The sequence below is a fragment of the Pithys albifrons genome, chromosome 4 (assembly GCF_047495875.1).
Source record: "Pithys albifrons albifrons isolate INPA30051 chromosome 4, PitAlb_v1, whole genome shotgun sequence".
Lineage (NCBI taxonomy): Eukaryota > Metazoa > Chordata > Aves > Passeriformes > Thamnophilidae > Pithys > Pithys albifrons.
The window spans coordinates 76,546,085-76,560,262 of record NC_092461.1 but is presented as its reverse complement, the minus strand read 5'-3'; the positions used below and the strand labels follow the sequence as shown (position 1 = coordinate 76,560,262).

Sequence of the window (14,178 nt, the reverse complement as noted above, 5' to 3'; positions counted from 1 at the left end):
TTTCTGTTTCTTACACAGTTCAGCTCCTTGTTATGAGGACATTGCAGCATCTGGAATCATTACTCCATCCCACCACCTCCCACCAAACAACAGCTGACAAATTGAAAATGTGGATTTCTTATCTTCTGCATTCCTGGATTCAAATTCAAATACCTGTCTTGTATTAGCAATTGAACACCCTGGGTTTTTGTATTGAGGCTGAGACTGTAGTTGTTCATACAGCAGATTACTTTTTCAGTTCTATGTTTTCTTCTGTAAAAGGAAAGCATGTGGCCAAGTATTGTACGGCCTTGCAGAGCTTGGTCCTGCCTGTGCAATTCTTGATCAGATGCTAGATAAGGCCTGCTTGGTGATATAAGAAAGTCTGAACATGGGCAATGAACTAAGAAATGTGATGAAATTACTACAAAATTTCTTTGAGAATTGTTCTGACAATTCTCTGACAACTGGGACTCTAGGAGCCTGTTGAAAAGCTGAGAATGAAGTGTTGCATAATTAAAGGAACAAGTGATTCCCACAAATATTATGGGGATTTTGAAATAGGACTGTTACACTGTGAGTAGTGAACATATAAATGTTCTGAAGACTTCTGTTGGTATCGAGTGGGGGAAAAAACAAGTGTTACTTATATCATCACAAAGACTTGAATTTTCTAGTCTTTTATTAATAGCTTTCAGGCATTAATGTGTTTCAAAAAAACCCCAAACAAAATCCACGAGGATGTTTTGTCAGTTAATTGTTATATTGCTATTTAGATGAGATGAAATGTTATTTTAATGTTCTGTTGATATCTTCCTCTTGAAAAGGATAGATTTTAATGATCTATTGGGGTTTTTTTCTTTTTGTTTTCTCAACTTACTTTCTAACCTTTGTGATTTGTTAATTTCTGGCTTAATCACAGATGCTTTCTTGGGTCAGGTACACCTTATGTAATTAGTTCATATAGTAATGTCAGGCCTGTGACTATGTGATGTGACTATTTCTCCAGTTGCACTTATATAGTTAAGTGGTGTAATCATAAGACTATTGTACTTGACCACCTCTTCTGTATACAATTTCTTGCTGATAGCTTCTTCCTGTTCATTATAGTTCTCCAGCACAAGTATCCCAGAAAACCTTTTCTCTCAAGGCAAACTTCATCTAATCAAAGTAACTATTTTAGAGTTTGACAAAGCAACAGAGATGCTCCTTAGCAATCTCAGTAGCTTCAAAAATGCCACTAAACTACATGATTAAACACGAAAATAAATACACTGATTCCATTGATTTATTAAGACAATTTTACAAAGTTATACTACCTTTCTGTATAGCAAAGGTCTTTTGAGTTCAACCATAGCATCTGTGCTTGTGATACTGAAAATGGATTTTCTCTCAGAAAAGGAGATCTGCACTGTGTATGTAGTAGTCTTGTAGTTTTCTGATCATACAAGTATTACTTGTTCATAGTTTGTCTTACAGATAGACTCTTTTAAAAATTTTGGTATTCACTTCCAGTACGTTATTGATTTATGTATTGCAAAGTTTCTGTTGCTATTCTGAGAGTTGGAGATAGCAATTACTTATGTGGAAGCAGGTGAATTGTGAGTTCTGCTGCAGCTGCCCAAGATGCAATTCCATTCATGGTAATCCCTGATCTTTTTCCAAAGAGCATCCTTTAAACTTTGAATGCTGAGAATCAACAATTCTGAAGGTCTGAACTTTTTGGGTATTCAGTTTGAAACCTGTGAGAGCTATCTATCTGATTACTATTTTTTTATTACTTTTTTAAACAGAAAATACTGATCCTTGTTCCCAAGAATCTCATGTGTCAGTGTTGTGTGTTGGCAAAAGCTAAAACCCCAAAATGGAAAAAAGAGGTTGTTGAAACCACTGACTGCATAAATAAAATAAACCATATGGATCATCCAGTCAGTGAGCAAAATTAATCCTCTGTCCTTTAAAGTGTTTGGAAACAGACCATCAAAGTGGAAATACATTTGTATTTTTGCACTATTTCTTTCAGAGAGAGCGTGAAGTGCTGGCTGGCTGTCTTCTGGACACTTTTGGTTAGAGAAGTTACATTCTCTTCCTATTTACCTTCTGTTCCTGTTTTTGTTTGCAAGCATTTCCTGAGTTTAAACCTCCTTTATTCTAAGAAGAAGATCCAGCAAGGGAAGGAAGTTACAAAAATGGCTGACAACAGCTCTTAACTTTTTCAATTCTGTGAGGAAATTAATGTTAAACTGAAGCAGCAGTTTTAACTGTGTTATCAAATACTGTTAATGTGTTTAAGACATATTCCCTACTTTTGGAAGAGCAAGAAAGTCTTTTTGGCCACTCTGTTGTCTTATATCTTTATTTTACTGTTTTTGCTTTGCTATTCTTGAAATGAATCCAGAGTACGGCTGAAAACAGATTAGTTGTTATAGCATCACAATCTCCTACAAGGTAGTATCAGAATGATTTATTTTTCTTTGTGTCTCAAACTTAGGTGACCAGGCCAGGACTTTATATCTGCTCTCTGCTTGGGGTATTTCATTAGCCAGTACTTTCTGAAGAACTGGTGTGTGGTTTCTCTGTCAAACAGAGACTTCAGGTAGAGGAACCTGTGGATCCTTTTGGTGTATTCCTCTGTGCTATGCATTTAATGCCTATCATGTCTATTTGAATAAAGAATGAAAATCAGCTCTTTATTAGCTACTTTAGGTATTTTTTATCTAGATGTGTTCTAAACTGATCTAATTGTAGTTAACAGCCACGGAGAAAATAATTCTGCTAAAAGCTTATTTAGTGGATCTTGTGTTAAACTTCACCTGTTACTTGTAGATACCTTGCTACACACAGGCTTTCCAAGTATGGTGTGGAAGAGTTGGATATCTAAGATTTCAAGAAACCAAGTTAGATCCAAGTTAACTCCAAGAAGAAATGTTGAGGGAGAGAGATGAAAAGAGTTAGGTAGCTTTTTACTCCTAGAAAGCACACAAAGATTTAAGCCATTTGGCAAGGTCAGCTGGTTCTCACGGAAAATAGTGAAGCTGCTGAGTTTCCTCTTGAGGCTTCAGCATGGCCTAGCAGAAGAAAGGCTAGTGGTATTAGTAGTTGTGCCATAGTGTGTTTTCTGCATTACCTGGAAACTAAATACAGCTTAATCAATAGTGGACATGCATGCTGTGAACATATTTGTATGGATAATAAAGTTTTGCATTTTTTGTACTGCTGCCATTCAAACATTTAGTAAAAGCACTTGGCAAATGCTAATGAATTTGTTCCCACAACAGAAGCAAAGACATGACAGTCAACATTTTTCAAATTTAAGTATCTAAAATTAGACACCAAAGTGGTTTTAGAACCCATAATAAAAGTGATTGAATTTTTACAACTGTGGAATGCTCACAGCTCTCTGCAAGTAGCTTCATTATTCATGCAAAATACAAACATTTGTGAAGGGACACAATTTTTCCCACCAGTGTGGAAAGAAAAGCTTCATCCTATTAAAGTTAATTGCCAAGCTGTCATTCACATTCAGGGCATTGGTATTTAGTTCCTTGGGTCTGGGGCAGCAGCAGCTGCTGTGTCACTGGGGCTGCTGCTAAGAGTTTTGAAACTGATTGGGTGGCAGTTTTGCAACTGATCTCTAAACGTTGGACCATTACTCTAAACGTTAACTGCTCTGGTAAGTAATTCTGTATATACTCATTTCCACAGTATCAGTTTTCAGCCATAGAGTCCTCAAACAGAAGAGCAACAGCAACAATGAAGTTGACCATGTATTTGGTCAACAAAGAGATACAATAGAGAGGGACCACAGGCTTTCTGAATTGCAATAACACCGGACAAACAAGCATGACATTAGAAAATAGTTTAAATTCTCAGTAAGATATGTTCACAGTATTAAGAAAAAAATTTAAAAAAAATTTGTCCATAATGCTAGCAAGCAAAACCCTTCTGACAGGGAGGGTAGGAGGAAGGAAAAAAAGAGAACCTCAAATCAGCACTCCTGACCTCCACAGATAAGAATCAGGTTGGTTAAAGAAGAGCTTGTGTTTTAAAATACAAGCTTGAAAAAAAGACAGTTTTCAGAACCAGTAACTCTTCTAGAATTATACATGTTCATTATACATTAAGAAAACTAGATTTATCTAGCATCAAAAGTTTTTGCTTTTTTTTCCCTTCTGAGACAATGGGGTTTTTTAATGTTTATTGGATTTTTAACTCATCCTTATGAATCTCAACCTTCTGGATAACTCTGCCAGATCCAGCTTTCTTCCCAGACTGAGCTGACCGGGGTACACAACATGCACAACAGCAGTGCTGAAACTCTGCATGTGGCTGCAGAGTGTAATGAGACTTGGCCCACTCAGTTGCCAAGCTCTGAGTTTTCACTGGGAGTGTTGGTGCTACTGGCTTTCCTCATGGTGATGCTGTGTCTGGTCACCATCCTTGGAAACATCCTGGTGATCCTTGCTTTCATGCTGGACAGAAACCTTAGGCATCGGAGTAACTATTTCTTTCTCAATCTGGCTGTTTCTGACTTTGCAGTGGGTAAGTCATGGTTGTGGAGAGGTGTACTGGTTGTGTGCTGGGAATCTTAGGAGAAGCAATGGGGTTTATCCTCTGTGTGATTTCTTCTAAGAGAACTATTTCCCAGAAATATTTGGGAAAGGGTAACAACGGTGGAAGCAATGTGATGTGTTTCAGCAACCTATGATTTTTCAGGAAAAATGGATTCTTTGTCAGGTAATGTTTAATGTTATTGTCCCAGGACAAAATACTACTGTGTGTGAATTCTATGAAATAATGTGAATTGTTTGTGAAGAGTTTTGATGAATGTTTACATGCTCCAGTTACAGCATATATTGTCTCACAGATCTCGACATATGGTTGATATTTTCAATTTCAGTCTGCTGTCACACAATACAGATGAAGTTTGTGACTAAATAGTGATGAATAGTATTTTTAAACATTTTGCTGTTCCTGCTTTATCTAGAGCAATACCTTAGGACTATGTGTTTGCATAGCTAAATAAAAATAGCAAACAGTTTCTTAGAAGTATAATGTTACATGTATATAGTTATAAGTAGGGGCACATTTAATTTTGAGACTTGTACTGAGAAAAGGTACAATTAAGACAGTATTTTGATGTGCAGTTGAAGATGGATGTATTGCAATATTCTGTGAAGTGTTGAGCCTTTCTGCTATAAGTCTTGGTTAAATTATTGAGTATGCAGAAAGATTGTTCTGAACAATTGTGGCTATTTCATGAAATCCGTATTCTGACTTGTCATATCACAACAAAATATTTTTAAACTGTTTTTATTCTACTATTTTTAGCCACACATTTAAAAAGCATGCTGAATGAACAGAAGAAACTCTACTTAAAATTTATTGCCAATGTCCAAAGTTCTGTTAGGGGCAAAGCTTCTAATAGTCCTGTTCTTGTGATGTCCAGATCTCCTTGTATAATGTTTTGAGCCCTTCCCCCATATGTTTAATGTCTTCTTCCACCTTACATCTGCCTTGTTATGCCACAGACTTCTTGCTGCCTGCTGTCCAGTTGCATTATACAGGAAAAAACATGGCAGTAAGCAGAAAAAAACCCCAACCAACTCAGTGGACAAAGTGGTGTTCTGTCATCTGACTCACACTCTAACCCCATACTGAACAAATACTAACATCTAGCTGGAAATTACAAAGTAAATAATGTACTCTCTCAAAGAAGAAAGTAGAATCTGGCATTACCTCATTCCCATGAATTTTTGTTTCTGACATTATGAGTACCAGAATGTCTGCTTTTTAATTCTAAATTTGCTTAAAACCTTTGCCTACGTAAGACTCAAACTGATTGGTATTTCTGTAGCTACATAATTTAGATTCAGAGTATACCTAAATTGTTCTTACTTTCTGCATGATCCTAATTGCTATAAAAGCTTACAGAGTCATTTGCTTACTCTTGTAACATATATAATCTATCTGATTTTCACATTCAGCAACTTTTGCTTTACCTCTGTGCTTCTGGACCTATAGCTGCATTTGAGGAGGGATGTCTTGATTCTTAGTAGAGGGAGAATAGCAGGAATTGTAACATTTTTATGAAAATGGAAACTCTCAAGATACTCTTCAATACCTGTTACATGGGCACTCACTATTATGTAGTAAATCTGAAGTTGAAATCATTGCTTTCTCCCCCCCCTTAATGTTAAAATCTATAATACAGCATTTTGCTTGAAAGAGCAAGTGTTAGTTGCTCTGTACATGCAGTGATTCCATTTCATTGCACCATTGATGCTGTTCACTGCATTTCTGCAAACTGCATCCTGACAAACTACACCACTAGCTCTTCAGCCTCTCAAAGCTGCATTTTGAGTCTGTGTAGAGTGATCACCTTGAAATTTATTAAAATGATGTAATATTGTCACTTTCACAACATTTGTATTTAACAGCCTAATTTAGATGGCTATGGGTGCGGGTGGGTCACTTATGTATGTTCCCACAGCTTGACGTGTGCCCGTAGATAACAACCTATCAGCTCACCACTGTAAAGTGGTTATGGTGAAGACTTAGGAGAAGAAAAGGTAGGCTGGGTGTATTTAATTTACTGTGCAGTTTTTGTCAGCCTTTTGATCATATAGTTTTAAAAATCAGCCTGAAACTCATATTTCTATAGAAAGTTACTTCTGGAACATTTTTGGACTCCATATCCTGCTTCTAAGAGGATAGAAGCATGGCAGTTGGATAATTTATTGTAGAAAACAGTGAATTGAATTTAGTGGAGGGTTGGTTTTGTTTGTTTTAATTTCAGCAGTTAATACAGAATAGTGGTTACTTCATCAGATGAAAAAGTCAGCTGCTCCTTCCTTTAGCAGATGGTATTAACAGGAGAAGTGATAATGATACACAATAAAAACAATATACCTTTCAGAAAGGTATTAAGTGTAAGAATGTTAACAGTGCCTAGTTTGTTGTACAGTTTTCACTGTTTGCATGATAATATAAAACCTTCCATATGCAGTTCCAGTCTGTGTCGATTGTACTTTTATCAGATATCACAGAAATGTTTTTATGGTTTCACAAGTACTGCTTGCAGTGCTGACTGACATGTATACTTGGTTTATTTCCACAGGTGTGTTCTGTATTCCTTTGTACATCCCTTATGCCCTGACAGGGACGTGGCACTTGGGAAGAGGCCTGTGCAAGGTCTGGCTTGTTGTGGACTATCTTGTCTGCACAGCTTCAGTGTTTAGCATCGTCCTTATCAGCTACGACCGTTTCCTGTCAGTTACAAAAGCTGTAAGAATAACATTCCTATTTATTACTTGATATGTTATTATAATTGCTGCTTTGTGTATATGTATATGCTTTATGTATATATTTATATGTATATATAAAACAGAGTGTCACAATTAATAGTGGAAGCTAAATAGTCCTACATTATTGTAGCATTTTTTTCTGGAAAAATGGTGATTCTTCAGTGTTGCATTTGCACTTAGAGATAGGGCATTGTCTTGTTTGTGATTCCAGTGTTACCCTCCTGCCACCTGCATTAAAAATTCTTTAATAACACTATAGAGGAAGTAGGAAGGTCAAGGTAGGAAAGGAACAACAGGCTTGTGTAGAGCTTGGACTTTGACCATTAGAAGAGGTGTGATGAAAACTGGGTTAAGTCAAGAATGTGCTTAGGCTTGGATAAATTTTGTAAGAAGAGATATGGAAACAGATGTGGGATGGATGGAGTGAAGATCAGATGAAGACCTGAATTACTGCAGGGGGTGATTGACATGTGCTGTCAGCAAGTAGTTTGCTGGAAACTAATCCCTTGAAGAAAAAAGAGGAATGAATCAAAATATGCAGAGAGGTAAGAGGTGTTTCTTGAGTGGTGTTGTTCTTCTACTACAGAAGATAGCCAAGGTATCCAATAATAACTATTATTATTCACCATTTCTAAACTCTACTTGGTGTTTAGTTATAGAATCTTAGAATGGTTTGAATTGGAAGGGACCTTAAAGATCACCTATTCCAACCTCCCTGCCCTGGGCAGGGATACCTCCTACTAGACCTGGGTGCTCAAAACCCCATCCAGCCTGGCCTTGAACACTTGCAGGGATGGGCCATCCTTGAATTCTCTGGGCAACCTGTTCCAGTGCCTCACCACCCTCAGAGTAAACAATTTCTTCCTAATATCCAGAATAAACCTTCCCTCTTTCAGTTTAAAGCCATTCCCTCTTCCTATCACTACCTGCCCTTGTAAAACATCCTTCTCCATCTTTCTTGTAGGGTCCATTCAGGTACTGGCAGGCCACAGTTAGCTCACCCTGAAGTCTTCTCTTCTCCCCGCTGATGAGTCTGCTAGCTGTGGGCTGTGTTAGACCGGGAGGTTCTTATTTGGGAAGCTTTGATATAGTGCTTCATCTCTTTGTCTACTTCCCCAGTATTGTGGTTTTACAGTTGGTTTTGACTGCTTTTTTTTTTTAAAGCTGAAAAATAAAGTTGAAAATCCCCACATTCAAAATATTAATGAAGTTGCAGAGCTCAGAATGTGAAAAATGTAAATAAAAAGAGCCTCTGCAACTCAATTGGGATCCATGTTCTTATGCAACTGGTGATGGTTCTTATGCAACTTACAGATTCACATTCTGGTGTTCTCCTTTAGCTAATTAGGATGGAGTGAGTCCAGGAGTGTGTAACATAGGGCTGTTATCCAAAGAAAAGATGCTGTGCTTCCTCATGGACTTGGGATCCACTGCTGACTCTGCTGCAAACCTAGTTTGTGGCCAGGTGCCAGTCATTTTAGAGTTAACAATTTGTGAGGTTGTGCAGTTTCCTGTTTTCTGCCTCTAAATTGAGAGGGTTGTGGTCTTGCAAAGAGCCACAAATTCATTACTGCAGAACTGGAGCTGCACACAGAGTCAATAAGATGCTTTAAGATGTAGAGGAGTCTGAATCTTCTAGCTACAGTAAAGCAGAGAATCTAAAATAATGAGTATAACAGTGCTCTACTGCTCTGTCACTTGCTGGTGAAGTAGGGACAATACCCCTTGTGTCATATGAGGATGTGAAGATAGCATTCGTTAATATTTGTGTAGCATGCAAGTGCTACACTGATGAACAGCATAGGAAGCTGATCAAGGTAGTACTTCTTAGGAAATCCTGAGATATCAAATGTTGAGCAGTATGGATGAAATAAAATTGTCCAGCATTTCATTAACTTATCTTCCTCTGCTCTGAAAGATGCAGGGAACTGAGAGATGGAACTCTATGTGTTGCACATACTGGCTGGGCTATTATAGGGTGGTTTTAACTCTTGTACTTCCCAACTTTGGATAACATGATTTTAATTCTTAATATCCTGTCTGGGTAGATATAAAACCATCAAGATTTTCAGTAACGCAATGAGTTTTTATGGGGTAAAGCAAGTGTTAAAGTAGAATGTTTCAATAAAGCAAGGTATTTTATATGTGTGGGAGAGATTTTTTTTCTGCTATGGTAGGAAGAAACAGTATTAAAAATTACATTATCTAATGTTTGCAGTCTCACATGATAACCTATCTAATACAGAAGTCTTCTACTTTTGCAGGGCAGAAAGGAACTCCCACAGCTGCTTTCACACTCTGCTGAGCCTGGGCTAATGAATCATAAACCAATTCCTTATTGATTCCTTATTACTGCTTTACTGTGTGGTGGCAACAAGCTATACCCTTTCATACCCTGAGAGTCAAATGATAGTTTAGCCATCATAATATAATTTCTGCTCCTCTCCAGTCCCAAGTATTAAAATAAATCACAGAGCTACAGTGTATAAAGAACTTGACTAACAGTTTTTTAGGACCTTACATAGTGAAGATGTTCTAGGTGTCTGGGGAAATATGGAACAAATTTTATATTTGGCTTGGTTATGGAGTGTTTTTGAGACAGTTTTTCAAAAATGTCATCTGAACATGTGACATGTCCTTTTCTCTCATAGGTATCTTACAGAGCCCAGCAGGGAATAACATCCAACCCTGCCATCAAGATGGTGGCCATATGGGTCTTAGCCTTTCTTCTTTACTGCCCAGCAATCCTCTTTTGGGAGCATGTAGCTGGACACAGCACAGTAGCAGCAGATCAGTGCTATGCTGAGTTTTACGACAACTGGTACTTTCTGCTGTGTGCGTCCACCCTGGAGTTCTTCGTGCCACTGCTCTTGGTGACCTACTTCAACATGCACATCTTCCACAGCATCCAGAGGCGCCAGCGGCGTGGCAACGTGCAGGACTGTGAGCCTCCAAGGAGCAGCAGTTTGTCCTGGAGATTTTGCATCTTGCCAAGGTCAGGGGCATCTTCTTCATCAGAAGCAGAGGACAGCGTTTCATCGTTAACGAGGTCATGGAGACCAGCAGCGATGGCTAACTGTCCACCTAGGACAGAAACTAGTCCTACAGCTCTCAAAAGGAACTTTTCTGGTTCTTTCCATTCAAGGGCTGGATCAAAACTGCAGCAGGACAAGAAAATTGCGAAGTCGCTTGCCATAATTGTGTGTGTGTTTGTCATTTGCTGGGCTCCATACTCTTTACTAATGATTATTCGTGGGGCCTGCCAGGGAACTTGTGTCCATAACTCCCTGTATGAAGCAACCTTTTGGCTTTTATGGATCAATTCCTCTTTGAACCCATTTCTTTACCCTCTCTGTCATATGAGGTTTCGAATGGCTTTCATAAAAATATTGTGTCCCAAAAAGTTTGCAACATTGAGATCACGTAACACACATGAGAGTTAAAATAAATGTCTTACAGATATGGTTCCTCTATTATTCAGCGGTATTTTTTATATGTGGCTTCAGCATACACAGAGAAAAAACCCATTTGTTTACTAATGACATTATTTAAGAGTGCAGCAGTATTTGCCCTGATAATGCTAATTTTCAGAATATTGTTTTTGGGTTTGCTGGAATGGCACCAGATTAATCACCATCTAGTGCGTTGAATAGAATAACAAATTTTGCAAGATGTCCTCTTGGTTTGTGGGTGTGATATACTTTTTTAAAAACTTTTTCCTCCCTTTTGTTTAATGTATAGTGCTGGCACTGTCAAAGAACTGTTTTGTAGATATCTCTGTAGATGTTCACTGGAGGGAGATACCTGCTGTTAAAATTTACATCTTTGTGAACGTAAAGCTATCAGAGAAGGAACAATTCTGCTATGTTTTTGAAAAGTTGTATAAATACTCACAGAAGCAGTATACTTTAATTTTATAAACTATTATGAGTACAAAGTAGTGCCCTGTAGTTTTTAGAATTCCCTCATTGGGCAGAGTGCAAGTGAATGAACTGCCTAATCTGCCATATCTGTCCTTTTCTAATTTGAATATAGTTCATATCTGGTGTTGCAGGACACAGTACATATAAGTTAGTAATTCTGAATGATTTTCAGAGAATGAAATTTTCCTTGGAAATGGAATATTAAGACTGGTTATCAAAATTTTTGCAGACATAAATTGTTGTTAGTCTTTTCACCCATACTGTCTTTTGTCCTGACACTCTCTTTGGTCATGCTTAAATGATATTCGGTGCCAGATCTGTGAATTTTTTGATTGCCTAAAAGATAGGCCAGGCTTGGACACATGATCACATTCCTGTTAAATGAGCAGAGCAAGCAATGGTAAGTTCATACTGGATTTATGATTTTGGCTGTCTGTGCAAGAATGGACAATAGCCTCTTGGGTGTGAAGCTTTGCAAGCGCAAAGATATTCCATCAAAATGTCTGGAACAAATTTGATCCGACAGAGTGACTTTTATACTAGATCAGTTCTTTATGCCCTGTTACAGGGACATTATATGGATTTTCTCTGCCACAGAGCAAGTATCAAACTGCATTTTTGTATCAGTGAGCAAGGGCCATATTCTGTGCTTGAAAATGGGGTTTTACAGAGGTCAGAAATCTGATACAGAGGTGTCTTAAGCAGTTCTTAACAAACAAAGCAGTTAAATGTGCAGTGCTGAAAGGAGTGGGTAGATGTGTTGGAGAAAGAGCAATGGAACTTGATTACATCCTATTCCATGTGCCAAACTTTTTTACCTTGTGTTGAGTGTTGCAACTCACCTAGAAGGGTAAGTGAGAGTCACTGGATAAATTTTTATTCTCTCTTTTTATGTAATTTTCTTCCTCTTTGTGTGTGTATATATATGTATATGTATGTATATGTATATATATATATATAAAAATGTAAAAAATACAGAAAGAGAAATCTGATACCAGAACAATGAAGAGAGTAATCCATTTAAATAGTTTTCAATCTAATTTGAAATTGGCTGTAGAAGTGTTGCAACAGCACAGTACTCCTTTGCAAGCACAATTCAAATGCATGTAAGCAGCTTAATCATAGCACAAAAGTTGATGGCTTTGAAGAGCTAAAATGTCATTCTGCTCAGAGGTCTGGAACTGAAGACTTCTCTTGATAGTTTTCACACTGGTGGAAGGTTATCTTTCACCATTTATCCTCTTTATGCTTTCTTGCTTCACATGGATAGTGTTCTGGATCGTGAGCCTGATTGCTAACAGAGATGCATCTTCAGGAGGAGCTCACTGATTCAGCACAATTGTTTTTACTGTCATGAGCTAAGGTACTGTCATAGATTTTGTGGGGTTTTTTTTCTGTGAGGCTTAAAAAATCCAAACACACACGCACACTTAAAACATTTATAGAATAGCTGATGTACTATGCATCTGTTAAACAGATAAATTGAAGCTGCGCCCCAAATTGGAAAGTATTTGTGTTGTCTGCTTTTTATCCTATGCTTTTAGCATAAATATTCTATTTGCATTTTGTGATTAATGAATGTGTTGTTTATTTTGAAAAAATTATCTACAAAATTATTGACTAGGTAAACTGAATGCCCATTGTGTAGTGCTGGGAAACTAGTTTGTCAGGGAGTTTGCCAGGGAGCACAATGTGCAGCAAATTTGAAAAAAAACCCCCATAAAATAGTGAAGCTACTAGAGATCAAATGTGTTTTAGTTTCTGTATTACACACAGTGTTCAAACTGTTTTGTCACACCACTCCTGTATACTGAAGAATTTGTTATATTTTTCTAATTGCTGAAAATTTTACTTAGAATCTCCAGTGTAAGTCAAGCACTTGGTTGCTGTGGTCACAGCATTAAAGCTGTCTTGGTCAAGGTGGCATTGTAAGTCTTCTTCCTATCAGACATTTTTCAGAGTTAGATACTTGTTCAGCATTAGTTCTTGTAACCTGACTCGAACAGATTTTGCTTGCCAAAGGGTTTTCCAAGCCAACTCTATCCAGTCACTTATCCATTTCACCATTTCTTGTCCTTGAAATTTCTTCTGTCTTTCCAGATGTCCAATAGGTCTTGTAAATACATAGTGACAGTAGGTATATGATTCTGTGAGGTTCAACTCAAACTACACCAGAGTTTTTCTAAGTTGACCCTCTCAGGTTCTAAATAAACCCCAACAAATAAAACATACATGTTGGAAGAAATTGTGTTATCTTCTGGTTGTTTATTTCTGGAACAAGTATTGAATTCTAACGTCTGTGTCCTTTATGTTCCAAAGGAAGAATCCCATAGATTTCTCCCTCAGCCCCATGAAAGACTGTGATTAAAACTTCAACATTTGATTTATTCCCTAATTTGAAAACCAAATTACTATTCTCCCCTTGTCTACTAATCTAGTGATTTTTTTCAAAGAAGACAACCAAGTTGCTCAGGCACGATTTACACTTGGTAGGTCCATCCTGACTGTTCCCAGTCACCTTTTCATCCCTCAGGTTCTCAGGAATATATTCCAAGAGGACTCACTCCAATACTTTCCTGGGAATGAAGAGAATCTGACCTTTTGTCCTTGTGGCAGCATTTGAAGATGGTTGCAACAGTTGCCTTCTTTAGTTTTTGGAATTCTTGCTTCATCTCCGTGATCATTCAAAGAGGATAGAAAGTGGCCTTACAAGGGTGGTAGCTGGATCTCTTGGCAGCCTTGAGTGCAGCCCATTGAGTCCCATGGACTCTTACGGGTCAAGTCCTCTTGATTAATCCTTCTTTATTCTCACCTGCATTTGACAGGTCTCCTCCTTGAACTCATTCATTAGAATGAAAGAAAGGGAGACCTAGTTAGTGAAGAATGAAGCAAAGATTGCTTTGGGTACTTCAAACTCCTCTGCATGTGCTGTCACTCGATGATTGGCCCCATTCAGCAAAGCACCTACA

The 14,178-nt window shown here is 37.8% G+C and overlaps 1 protein-coding gene across 1 annotated transcript; it reads left to right on the top strand.

Moving 5' to 3' along the window:
* Positions 1-33: 33 nt before the first annotated feature.
* On the top strand, positions 34-13,128 carry LOC139671581 (histamine H3 receptor-like). Its single transcript, XM_071554651.1, has 3 exons — positions 34-4,521; positions 7,100-7,266; positions 9,938-13,128. Exons 1-3 carry the CDS (start codon positions 4,275-4,277, stop codon positions 10,727-10,729), a joined length of 1,206 nt encoding a protein of 401 aa, XP_071410752.1. The 5' UTR covers positions 34-4,274; the 3' UTR covers positions 10,730-13,128.
* Positions 13,129-14,178: the final 1,050 nt, after the last annotated feature.